Source organism: Thalassophryne amazonica, chromosome 5, assembly GCF_902500255.1.
Source record: "Thalassophryne amazonica chromosome 5, fThaAma1.1, whole genome shotgun sequence".
Taxonomy (NCBI): domain Eukaryota; kingdom Metazoa; phylum Chordata; class Actinopteri; order Batrachoidiformes; family Batrachoididae; genus Thalassophryne; species Thalassophryne amazonica.
The window spans coordinates 80,381,347-80,395,579 of NC_047107.1; the positions used below are offsets into that span (position 1 = coordinate 80,381,347).

General features: G+C 41.3%; 1 protein-coding gene across 2 annotated transcripts in view; it reads right to left on the reverse strand.

Moving 5' to 3' along the window:
* Positions 1–13,430, reverse strand: part of LOC117510790 (secretory carrier-associated membrane protein 1-like) — a 29,378-nt gene extending 15,948 nt beyond the window's left edge. For both annotated transcript variants that reach the window (XM_034170655.1, XM_034170654.1), the window contains exon 1: positions 13,194–13,430. In XM_034170655.1, coding sequence (XP_034026546.1) covers positions 13,194–13,250 — 57 coding nt within the window. In that variant the 5' untranslated portion in view covers positions 13,251–13,430. The remainder of the gene's footprint in view (positions 1–13,193) is intronic.
* Positions 13,431–14,233: the final 803 nt, after the last annotated feature.

Here is a 14,233-nt window from a genome sequence, read left to right on the forward strand (position 1 = left end):
TGACGCGCATTCATTCCTTTAAAGAAAAAACATTTAGTGGAAAAAGTATTTCTTGCATATGAGACGTTTCTAAAATGTGAGTAGAGCAGCCAGCGGTTTACCAACAATTTTTAATAATGACGTAATGATATATCATTAATCATGATTGTTTTGTGGAAACTGTACTGAATCACATTGTTTCTGAAGTGAATATTGTGATATCATGAAAAGTCAACTACTGCATGGAAGAAATAATCTCTTGCAGAACAATCATAAATTATTTATAAAATATACAAATAAGAAATGGATAACAAGGATTACAATTTTTACTTCAGAAAAATTTGTTTCTTTAAACATTCACCATTAATTTTTTTATTTTCAATTAATTTCTACATAATTAGTGTGAACTGTGATGGAATTATTTATTGTAATCCAGACAGAATCACAATGGGTGTATTGTGACATGCATCGTGTTGTAGAGCTAGTGTATCTTTACACCCGTGTTTTTTGTTCTTTGAATGGTAAAAGAGTGAACTTGTCTTTTACCTGCAGCCCAGAAAATAATCTTCCTTTTAAACAGAAAAGTTGAAATGATGTGCAGTTATAAACATGAACTGCAAAACATCATCTTAACTGTCAAATTCTGTCACGTTTTACAAATATTATGGTAAAATAATAAGCTGTAGATAACTGCCCACCATGTTGCCCATCTCAGCTGTGGCTGCAGGCAGTTTTGTTTTTAAATTAATCTCAGGAGATCTTTCAGTTATGTCCAACTGGGAGGAGATCCCGGGTAAGACCCAGGAAACGCTGGAGGGATTATATTTCACAGGTCGCTTTGGAATGCATTGTGATCCCACAGGACAACTTGGCTGAGCGAACTTGTGAACGCATTTCCTCTGTTTTGCTTTATAAAGGTGGTGGTAGCTGGACCAAATAGAGTCCTTCCCGGTTGCTGCTCCATTACAACAGAGCCATGGTGCATGTTTTAAAAGCAATTTACCCCTCGACTTTAAATACCCAATAGAGGTGCACCGATCAGGATTTTTTAGGCTGATCACCGATCACTGAAATTTTGAAATTTTGATTTTGAAGAGTTTCAGTCAGGTTTTAGAATTCATCATAGTACAGAAACAGCATTAGTGAAGGTTACAAATGATCTTCTTATGGCCTCAGACAGTGGACTCATCTCTGTGCTTGTTCTGTTAGACCTCAGTGCTGCTTTTGACACTGTTGACCATAAAATTTTATTACAGAGATTAGAGCATGCCATAGGTATTAAAGGCACTGCGCTGCGGTGGTTTGAATCATATTTATCTAATAGATTACAATTTGTTCATGTAAATGGGGAATCTTCTTCACAGACTAAGGTTAATTATGGAGTTCCACAAGGTTCTGTGCTAGGACCAATTTTATTCACTTTATACATGCTTCCCTTAGGCAGTATTATTAGACGGCATTGCTTAAATTTTCATTGTTACGCAGATGATACCCAGCTTTATCTATCCATGAAGCCAGAGGACACACACCAATTAGCTAAACTGCAGGATTGTCTTACAGACATAAAGACATGGATGACCTCTAATTTCCTGCTTTTAAACTCATAAAACTGAAGTTATTGTACTTGGCCCCACAAATCTTAGAAACATGGTGTCTAACCAGATCCTTACTCTGGATGGCATTACCCTGACCTCTAGTAATACTGTGAGAAATCTTGGAGTCATTTTTGATCAGGATATGTCTTTCAATGCGCATATTAAACAAATATGTAAGACTGCTTTTTTGCATTTACGCAATATCTCTAAAATTAGAAAGGTCTTCTCTCAGAGTGATGCTGAAAAACTAATTCATGCATTTATTTCCTCTAGGCTGGACTATTGTAATTCATTATTATCAGGTTGTCCTAAAAGTTCCCTGAAAAGCCTTCAGTTAATTCAAAATGCTGCAGCTAGAGTACTGACGGGGACTAGAAGGAGAGAGAGCATATCTCACCCATATTGGCCTCTCTTCATTGGCTTCCTGTTAATTCTAGAATAGAATTTAAAATTCTTCTTCTTACTTATAAGGTTTTGAATAATCAGGTCCCATCTTATCTTAGGGACCTCTTAGTACCATATCACCCCAATAGAGCGCTTCGCTCTCAGACTGCAGGCTTACTTGTAGTTCCTAGGGTTTGTAAGAGTAGAATGGGAGGCAGAGCCTTCAGCTTTCAGGCTCCTCTCCTGTGGAACCAGCTCCCAATTCGGATCAGGGAGACAGACACCCTCTCTACTTTTAAGATTAGGCTTAAAACTTTCCTTTTTGCTAAAGCTTATAGTTAGGGCTGGATCAGGTGACCCTGAACCATCCCTTAGTTATGCTGCTATAGACTTAGACTGCTGGGGGGTTCCCATGATGCACTGAGTGTTTCTTTCTCTTTTTGCTCTGTATGCACCACTCTGCATTTAATCATTAGTGATTGATCTCTGATCCCCTCCACAGCATGTCTTTTTCCTGGTTCTCTCCCTCAGCCCCAACCAGTCCCAGCAGAAGACTGCCCCTCCCTGAGCCTGGTTCTGCTGGAGGTTTCTTCCTGTTAAAAGGGAGTTTTTCCTTCCCACTGTCGCCAAGTGCTTGCTCACAGGGGATCGTTTTGACCATTGGGGTTTTTACGTAATTATTGTATTATTGATTGATTGATTGATTGATTGATCGGCCGATACCGATCAAGTACATATTTGGATCATGCCCAAAATAAGAATATAGGTCTAATGTATAGGACTATTTTTGCATTAAAACTTAATGATGAAAACAAAAAACATGCATTCAAATAAAGACACTAGAATAAACTGCCAACTTTTGTTTTATTGCACTGACTTTGTTCTACCAGCAAGCTTTTCTTTTCCATGTTTCATGTTGCTCAGGTTACAGCCTACAGAACGTTGAGAATGTAAAATACAGCCTTCATACTATGGGGTTAAAATTGATTAATTAATTCATTAATAATTGTAAATGCACACAGGGTGATCGACAAATAATCATTAATTTGCAAATGTGTTCAGATATCCACAAATGCAAATTTCATATCTGTAACTTGTAAATTGGTCTTTGCAAATAATGTTGTATTTGCAAAAAAAAAAAACATTTGTAAAACTGGAAATTGTATTTGTGAATTGAGTTTCAGCATTTGTGGATCACCAATTACATGCATTCATCACTTTCCTCTGCGAAGTAATTTTGAGACATTCTTTTCGCGAAATCCACAGATCCACAAACAAATGCCTACTGATTCACAAATACACACTCACGCACACTGGATATCCACTAGATGGCAGCGTGGTTCCATTCATTACACAGCAGTCTATTTAGAGCTCTCAGAGCCATTTGACTCATTTTGACTTCTGATATGAGCTGGACGGACATGGACTACATTAGATGATGGCGACTGCTCTCCTTGTCCGTCCAGCTCATATCAGAAGTCAAAATGAGTTTACGTCACAGAGGAAAGCAAAAACAAAAATAAACAAAAAGGTGTTTCACTTTGAAGTTATTAATTCAGACTGGACTCTATCATTCTAACTTGACTCATCAGAGAGCCGCGCAGCATTTGGAGCTGTGCGAACAGAACGGAGGACGATTCTCATTTCTTTCTCGCAACAAGACAGGAGTCCCAGTTAGTAACTTTAATCCGCACAAACATGACTCACGATTGACATATTCAGGGATGAAAGTGGTGAAAAACAAAAAAAGCTGAAACCCAAAATTACCCCCCAACACCACCTGCACGAAAATGTTTGAATTCTAGAAGCTCTGAAATGCAATCTGGGACTATTCCAGACAATAAACTGGAGTGAGTGCAGCATCCATTTAGGTGAGAAAAAACAAAACAACTTTCCTTATTAAAATTAATTCCAGTAGTATTCTGCTCTTACTAGGATGCAGCAGTTTTCTTGTTTGGCAGATAGTTCTGGAGAAAATCACTGAAGAAATTAACACATTAAAAATATGGTTTGACCGAAACATACTGTCATTAAACTTAAATAAGACAGGGATGAAATGGAGGTGTAAGAGACACTAGATGTTCACAGGAAATACTTATTTATTTCTGTATGTATGTTCAATGTTAGTTGCTATTATATATTTTCTGTTGTGTTTCTATTCAGGTTCTTTTTGTCTCTTTCTCTAAAATTGTATATAATAAGCATTAGATTATTAATATATAAACAAAAATAAATTTAAGAAATATTACAATTTGAAAACAAATGCACCCGGACGTGATAAGAGCTGCAAATGCGTAATGCTAACTTTTAACATTGAAAATGCCATAGACATGCTAACACGCATCGCTCCCATGTTTAAGTTATAAAATACATCTATCAACTGTTTCAGAAGACCATAACAGGTCGGTTTAACATAGAAAAGGTAAATAATACTCACAGACGTATGCTCTTTAGGGTTTTAGCGGGGGAAAATTAAGCGAAAGAAAGAAAGTATAAACGAAGCAACAGGTCGAAGCATTGCTTCAATCTGCGAATCACTGCTTCGATTGGTTCAAGGTTCAGAGCAAAGCCGCGCTGCAGAAAAGTTGATCACGGACCCGCTGCAGGGTCTGTAATCAATGTAGAGAAATGATCATTTTCCTGAGAAACACCCCCCAAAACAACTGTGCACTGTTGTGATCGGTCCTTTTGATCGGTGCATGTTGCCGATCACCGATCAAACCGATCAAGGCGTGATCGGCCGATAATGATCGGTGGCCGATCGATCGGTGCACCTCTAATACCCAACACGCCTATTTTATTCACACAGCCCATCAACAGTGTGCATCAGTCTTGCTCTGCAGCATGGAGTGATAATAGGCAACCCTCAGCACAGCCACATGATAATTTCAAAAACATATTTCACATGGTTTTAAATAACGCACCATGTCAGTTTCTGATGGACAACAACTACGATAAGATTCCTACCAGCCAATGAGTACAATTCTGTACTAAATAGAATTCTCGAGCCATAAAAAAACTGTTTTAGTAAATTTACAAATAAATAAATGAATACAAAAAATAAGAAGCAGAAGGATAAACTGTAATACGCAAGTGCAAGTGTACGATACTATAGAGACACAGCCCAGTCTCACGTTTTTTTTTCGTGCTCCCGTGATGAAATGAGTCAAATTTTCGTGATGGAGCTTTTTTTTTTTTAATTCACTATTCCTAACCCTAATCCCACCCCCAACCCTAACCCGAACCCTAACCTAATCTTACTCCTTCCCCCCACCCTAACCATAACCCCCCGACCCCCCCCCCCCCCCACCACTTCACTTTTAATTTTGTGCAGCCATCATGGAATGAATGAGAATGAATTCGTGCTGCCGTGACGAAAATGAGGCGCTTTTCGTCACAATATCACGAACCAATAGATTAATGTATATTTCGTGCTGCTGAAGCATGACTTGCCGTGAGACCAGGTTGGAGAGAAATACAACAATCAAATTGGGACTCTGTATCAGTTGATACTTGGTATTAAATGACTCTGAACCAGAGGCAAAAAATCTGGTTGGGACATCCCTAATGCTAACCAGTAAGAAATGAACACCAAACAGTGCTGGTCTCGCAGACTGAACGGTTCCCCCGAAGGGCCCCTTCGCACATAGTACGAATGTGGCCGAACTGTGCATGAAGCAGGAATTGTATGCAATATGTGTAAAATCTGAGTTGCCTCCAATGCCTCGTACACCTGTTGCTACAAATATTTATGCACACAAGCAACTGAAAGAGAGTGTGACCTGTGAGAGCCCATTCGATCTTTGTCGTTGCAGGTGTCGGCCAAATTCCAGGTGACAAACACGAACACCTAAAACTGCTCACTTGGCACTGAGAAAATGTGTGGCCATTCGCACTATTAGCATGAAAACAGTCAGCAGACGATCACTTTCGAGCTGGCGGTGAAATTTGTCTAAGTGCCTCCACGACTGTGAAGTTACCAAGTACACATGGCGTGCCAGAGTGTCGGTTTCCCCCACAACATGTGTGTATGTGTTTAGCGTGCTCCCCCTGCTCACCCCAAAATATGGCGTGAGTGTGGTTCGTGCACCCTCCCCCCGCAGCACCTTTCATCTGATCACAGAGTGACACCTTGGTCTGTGCGCTGAATGGACAGGGGGTGTGGCTGGCTGCGAACAGCAGCAGCTGTTGACATCTCTGGTCCTGGACGTCACAGCTGCAGAACGCATGCCGTGTTTTGACGAACATGCGCAGATATGTGCTTGCTGTCCTCACATGGAAATACAGAAAAACATACAACCCCAATTCCAATGAAGTTGGGATGTTGTGTGAAATGTAAATAAAAACAGAATACAATGATTTGCAAATCCTCTTCAACCTATATTCAATTGAATACACCACAAAAACAAGATATTTAATGTTTAATCTGATAGACTTTTTTGTTTTTGTGTAATTATTTGCTCATTTTGAAATGGATGCCTGCAACACATTTCAAAAAAGCTGGGACAGGGCAACAAAAGACTGGGAAAATTGATGAATGCTCAAAGAACACCTGTTTGGAACATTCCACAGGTGAACAGGTTAATTGGAAACATAACTGGGTATAAAAGGAGCATCCTCAAAAGGCTCAGCCGTTCACAAGCAAAGATGGGGCGAGGATCACCACTTTGTGAACAACTGCGTGAAAAAATAGTCCAACAGTTTAAGAACAATGTTTCTCAATGTTCAATTGCAAGGAATTTAGGGATTCCATCATCTACAGTCCATAATATAATCAGAAAATTCAGAGAATCTGGAGAACTTTCTACACGTAAGCGGCAAGGCCGAAAACCAACACTGAATGCCCGTGACCTTCGAGCCCTCATGCGGCACTACATTAAAACCCGTCATAATTGTGTAAAGGATCTTACTGTGTGACCTTAGGAACACTTCAGAAAACCATTGTCAGTTTACACAGTTCGTTGCTACATCTACAAGTGCAAGTTAAAACTCTACCATGCAAAGTGAAAGCCATACATCAACAACATTCAGAAACGACCGCTGCCTTCTCTGGGCCTGAGCTCATTTGAAATGGACAGATGCAAAGTGGAAAAGTGTGCTGTGGTCTGATAAGTCCACATTTCAAATTGTTTTTGGAAATCATGGATGTCGTGTCCTCCACACAAAAGAAGAAAAAGACCATCCAGATTGTTACCAGCGCAAAGTTCAAAAGCCAGCATCTGTGATGGTATGAGGGTGTGTTAGTGCCCATGGCATGGGCAACTTACACATCTGTGATGGCACCATCAATGCTGAAAGGTACATCCAGGTTTTGGAGCAGCACATGCTGCCATCCAAGCAATGTCTTTTTCAGGGACGTCCCTTGTTATTTCAGCAAGACAATGCCAAGCCACATTCTGCACATGTTACAACAGCATGGCTTCATAGTAAAAGGGTGTGGATACTAGACTGCCCTGCCTGCAGTCCAGACCTGTCGCCCATTGAAAATGTGTGGCGCATTATGAAGCACAAAATACAACAACAGAGACCCCGGACTGTTGAACAACTGAAGTCGTACATCAAGCAAGAATGGGAAAGAATTCCACCTACAAAGCTTCAACAATTAGTGTCCTCAGTTCCCAAATGCTTATTGAGTGTTGTTAGAAGGAAAGGTGATGCAACACAGTGGTAAACATACCACTGTCCCAGCTTTTTTGAAACGTGTTGCAGGCATCCATTTCAAAATGAGCAAATATTTGCGCAAAAACAACAAAGTTTATCATTCTGAATATTAAATAATTGTCTTTGTGGTGTATTCAATTGAATATAGACTGAAGAGGATTTGCAAATCATTGAATTCTGTTTTTATTTACATTTTACACAATGTCCCAACTTCATTGGAACTGGGGTCGAATATCGCTTTTGCGACAGGCTGGACAGCGTGCACATTGACAGGCTGCCCCAGGTAATACGAACCATCAGATCAAAACACGCAGCGGGTGATCTGAATGTCATGTTACCCACGTGACCTCTGTTCCACATGACGCGGTGTCTGTCCTGCGGTGCGCCGCCCACAAGATGTCGGGCCGGACATGCACACGGGGCTGGCTGGACACACCAGGCCAGTAGATGTGGACATGATAAGAGTGCACCGCTCCATTCATGTCATTTTATGACTGTATGTCTGTGACCATGGGTCATCTGCAGAGGAACAGATGGTTCACGCTTGTATTGTCCATTTGATAAGAGGGATTCAATAAAATGTGGCATTGTTTTTAATGGTGTGTATTATTATTATTTTTTAAATACGTCCATCTCCTTGGATGTGGTCAGTGATGGTAGTTCAGTGGTAAAGTTTCTGACTGGCAATCAGAGCTTTTGGAAATTGCAGGTTCGAATCCCGTGGGTGGCATGTATTTTTTTTTTCACAGCAGCAGCGTGATGTGGTTATACATGCTCCAGCTACTCACATTGTGTTCCTGCTGCGATGGTTTCATACACAAAATCGTCACATGCATGAAACTGTTGCAGCAGGATCATTCAGACCTGCCCGTTGGCTCAGTGTGTTTGTGGTTCACTCATATGAGCTGTTCCACCGCGATTCTCCTTGATTTGTACATATTCATACTATGTGTGAAGGGGACCTAAAAATCGGTCCACCCTGCCTCCACTGCGCATGCATCATTTCAGAGCTCAGCAGCTCATCTGACTCTCTTCACCCAAATCAATCAAAGGGAATAATGTGATTATTAACAATCAGATGACAAGGTAAAATCTCTTAAATCATTCTAAAATCAGTTTTAAGCAGAAACAATGCTGTTTTAAGCAGAAATGAGGCTATAATCAGTGATGCTTTGAAATGATGAAGGCGCAGTGAACACAGCAGGAGGAGCTCATCATTGCTGCTGCGCTCTGATCACTTCCTCCGTCTTTTATTATGAAATAATGCTGAATTTATGTGGAAATGATTGTTGTACAAAAGCTTCAGATATCTGTCACTGAGATAGATGATGAATGGAGTGCAGTTTTAAGCAGAAACGAGGCAATAATTGGTGAAATACTGCCAACGCTCCGAAATGACGCATGCGCAGTGGACCATTCAGTCTGCTACACCGGTGCTTACGGTAGGATGTGATCAATATGATAATCATAACAGTATGTCGACTTTGTCATGAGTTTGAAAGGATATGTCAATCAATTTAGCCTTCTAAGCACATTAAGTTTGAAACTAAAAGGTGCAATTAGAGACTACATATCTCCACAAGGTTAACAAGGCCAACAATTACAACACCAACCCATGGAAGAGTGCTAACTGCTCGTGACATAGTTCGTGTTTGCGCCACACAAATGCAATCAGATGGCAAATTTAATGCAGAATCAGTCAACAGCTTTTAAAGGGCATGTTACAAATATCAATTTCAATATAATGTATTTTGTTTATATTGTGCCAAATCACAACAAAGCTGTCTCAAGGCGCTTCACACAAGTAAGGTCTAACCTTACCAAACCCTACAGCAGTGGTGTCCAAAGTTTTCCAAAAAGGGCCAATAGGATGCGGGTTTTCTTTGCAGCCACTGACTCCGGCAGGTGACTTCACTAATGAACTCATCCAATCTGCTCAAAGTGATGTTAATCAGTGAAATCACCTGCTGGAGTCAGTGGCTGCAAAGAAAACCTGCACCCTCTTTGCCCTTTCTGGAATACTTTGGACACCACTGCCCTAGAGCAAGCACACAGTCAACAGTGGTAAGGAAAAACTCCTTCTGATGATATTGAAGAGGAAATCTCAAGCATACTAGACGCAAAGAGGTGACCCACTGCTTAGGCCATTCTAACAGTTACAAGGTTTGTGCAAAGTTTTACAAAGCTAAAGAAACAGAAAACAGGAAATCAAATAACATAACAAAAGAAAAGAAGATGCATTTGATGAGAAGCCCACACAAGTGTTTGCACCACAGGCAGGGGTCATTCACCATTCCTCATGCTGTCAGTGGGTTACAAATATCTATACGAGGTCTATTAGAAAAGTATCTGACCTTATTATTTTTTTTCAAAAACCATATGGATTGGAATCACGTGTGATTGCGTCAGCCAAGCTTGAACCTTCGTGTGCGTGCGTGAGTTTTTTCACGCCTGTCGGTTGCGTCATTCGCCTGTGAGCAGGCTTTGAGTGAGGAGTGGTCCAGCCTTGGCGTCGTTTTTTCATTGTTTAGGAATGGCTCAGAGACTGCCGCTTTGCTTGATCAAAATTTTTTCAGAAACTGTGAGGGACATCAAAGTGGACACCATTCGAGAAATTCAGATGGTTTTTGGTGAAAATTTTATGGGCTTCAAAGAGATTGCGGAGTGTTACTGTCGCTTTAAGGATGGCCCAGAGCGACTGGTGGTGCGCCGCGCTCCGAAGCCGCCATCGACAGGCTGAGCGACCATTTCATTTCTAAACGGATGGCTGTATGGATCCGTGACCATCGTGTGCAATTTCTCTGGTTATCACAAGAGCTGGACATCAACCATTTTCTGGCAGATTTCACTTTTAACAAGAGAGTTTGTCATGGAAAGCCGAGCGGAGGCTTCGCGCATCACGATGGATTCGCTACTGGAGCGAGACAAAACCACCTCCGTTTTGGTCTCACAGGACGGCTTTGAGATGGCGTTCAGACAGCTGTCGGTGGTTTTTCCATCGAGTGATTAGCCGAGAAATTGTGGATGTGCCTGGACAAGCCAGAACATGTCCTGTGAGGCTTCATCACTGCTTTGCGCCATGTGGCACCGGCGCGACGTGCGGAATTCCTCTGCACGTCTGTCTCAATGTGCCGAAAAAGTGCTGATGTCCACGTCTTTTCAGAATTCCTGTGCTAGCCAGATGACATCCCGGATAAAACACAGCGTCCAGTTTGGAAATGAACGGCACATTCCACTGTTACAGGAGTTTTTGTCATGGAAAGAGGAGCGGAGGCTTCGCGCGTCGTGGCGGTGCCGTGTGGCACAAAGCAACGCCGTGATGAAGCCTCACAGTACATGTTCTGGCATGTCCAGGCACATCCACAATTTCTCGGATAATCACTCGATGGAAAAACCACCGACAGCTGTCTGAACGCCATCTCAAAGCCGTCCTGTGAGACCAAAACGGAGGTGGTTTTGTCTCACTCCAGTAGCGAATCCATCGTGATGCGCGAAGCCTCCGCTCAGCTTTCCCTGACAAACTCTCTTGTTAAAAGTGAAATCTGCCAGAAAATGGTTGATGTCCAGCTCTTGTGATAACCAGAGAAATTGCACACAATGGTCACGGATCCATACAGCCATCCGTTTACAAATGAAATGGTCGTTCAGCCTGTCGATGGCGGCTTCGGAGCGCGGCGCACCACCAGTCGCTCTGGGCCATCCTTAAAGCGACAGTAACACTCTGTAATCTCTTTGAAGCCCATAAAATTTTCACCAAAAACCATCTGAATTTCTCGAATGGTGTCCACTTTGATGTCCCTCACAGTTTCTGAAAAAATTTGGATCAAGCAAAGTGGCAGTCTCTGAGCCATTCTTAAACAATGAAAAAAACGACGAGAGGGGTGGACCACTCCTCACTCAAAGTCTGCTCACAAGCGAATGACGCAACCGACAGGCGTGAAAAAACTCACGCATGCGCATGAAGGTTCAAGCTTGGCTGACGCAATCACATGTGATTCAAATCCATATGGTTTTTGAAAAAAATAATAAGGTCAGATACTTTTCTAATAGACCTCGTACATGAGGCCAACAAAAGAAAGATTTCTTGTCTTTTGATCCACTCAAATACTGAAATAAGTCAGATTAAAAGTGGATTTAGCTAAATCAGTGTCAGAACAGCAACCTTTACCCCAAAGAATGTGAGGGTTTAGAATTCCAACTGTGTACAAACATAGTAAGAGATACACTTGTGTAGAGGTGGAGGAGACATGCTCAGCTGTACTGAAATCATCCCCAAATAAACAAGCAATGTCGGGGATAATGCACCCGAATGTAGCCTTTAGATATGAAACTCAAAAAAAGCACTATCCCAATTCATTCACTTGTGTTTTATCATTTCAACACCAAACCAAATAGAATGTTACAATCATTTATTTTGAATCAGTTGGTGATATATTGAGGCCCCATTTTATGCAGCTCGTGATGTCTTCTTTTTAATATGGACTCTGGAATAATGTTTGAAACATGTACTGAAATACTCAACAGCTGAGTTGCAAGTTAGCATCACTTATTTGTAGAGCCAAAGAAAACCTCTGGCATTAGACCCCAGCCACATGTTCTATCTATTGATTAATTTTGATTTAAATTTCATGTTCTGTTGTATTTGCCCAGACAAAATATTGTCTGCCCAGTGTTTCTGCTTGCAGCGTGCCCAGTGTTCAGGAGGCAGACAAAGTACTAGAGTTTTAACCACAGCTGTTTGTAATTTTCAACAATGTATCCAGCATCCACTCACCATGCGTAAATTAACTGGTGCTGGTGAAGGCAGGCACCTCCAATACTAATCCAGTATGTGGATGGGCAAAATATATTACATATCGATCTGGTAACTCAAAGTTCAACAGATGCAAGGTTTGTCCTAATAATACATTCTTTTAATTTGGTGACTTTCAAGATCCTATCTTTCACTGCATTTGAGTTATTGTCTAAACAAGCTCAATGAGAGTGACCAATTCATTCACCCACTCATCTGTATTTGTCCAAGCTCTAAGAAAATATAAAGGGTAAGAATGCATGTAGTTTAACCAGCCACCACACCACCGTTTGACAGTTATATAGGTATGTTAAATCCGAGCCAATAAATTCGAACCCGAAAATAAAAGTGTGGCCTTAATTTCTTACTGATTGGCCAGCGTTAGAAAGCTGATTAAAGCCCCGTGGTAACAGGTTCAGTGGGTTAGTTAGTTACCCCAATGTGGTGTCGACCTAAATGCTACTGTGTGGCGTTACCCTGCAAGATTAGTTATTTTTAGTAAGCTGTAATGTTTACTGATAGTGGGACTGGGAAGCGCTAGCCAGCTAACACTGTATCTCTTTGTTCGTAGTTCACCAAGCCATTATCCGTACTAATTATGCTGTGCAATACGCATTTCATGATTCTCAGCCGTTTGCTTTACACAATGAGCAGTCAGGTCCTTTATGAGGGATAAGCTAAATAAGGTGACCAAGAAAAACATGTAGCTAGCTGCCAAGCACAGCTGAGAGCCATTCAGCAGCTATGCTAATATCGGCTGGCCTTGCCGGTAAGTTTTCTACCTGAAAGGGGTTGCTGAAATCCGGGTCTGCGAACGGGTTACTGTCAAAATCAGACATTCTGCAGTTTGTCAGATATGGATTTTCAGTGTGGAACGGCTCTCCGGGGAAGGCGCGGTGTCACTCCTCCGCCTGCAGGCTTTTCCTGCTCGCTTAGCCAGTTAGCCAGCCAGCTAGCAGCACAGACAAGCTAAACGGAGATGATGCGAGACGCGCGACAGACCTGACGTCACTATTCCAGCACCGCGGACAGCGCTAAATCTGGACAGGTAATAAGACTAGAATAATAATAAAAAAAAAGTTCTCAAAATTAAATTAATAACTTACATTAATGTTAGAATTCAGTCATATGACCTGAACGTTTTTTTAAGGCCATGACGGCATATGACTTCCCCAAGTATCCCATCCTTGCTGGCATTTATACGTTTTAGCAAAGCAAATCTCAAATAGTAGGAATACTTTGAGACTTCCTTAGACCCACCCCGAAGTCTGTGAGACCTCCTTTACACCAGTCAGACACAAAAGACTGGTGACATGCATGTCTTTGATTGTGACCATCAGAGGGCGCTGCGGAAACAGTGACGCTTGATGCCAGGCAAAAGCTTCTACAAAAACTGTGAGGGCTTCAGTAAGTTTTTTGTTGTTGTTTTAACTTGTATGTAACTTAGTGATGGTGTCTCGCTTTATCAGTACCTAAAATAACATTAGCCTCAAACCTAGCCCCGTTTGTGCGATATCTCTGTCGCAATGATGACGTGGGAGCTCACAGCCGATGACCATCTGATGTTCAGATTCTGGTTTCAATATGGTGCATGACAGTCAAAACATGCACATGGATTAAGACCCTCTTTTTAGAGGATGGAGTTAGAAAAAAGGGGTCGGATCAAGTCTAAGACTACACCTACAGATGCTAACATTAACTTTATCCTAACTATAATAATAATAATAATTAAAAGATTGCCATGAACATGCAAAAAATAAGGTTTGTGATGTTTGAAAATAAATACAGCATAATAACAAATACAAGCTGTGATAGGTGACAA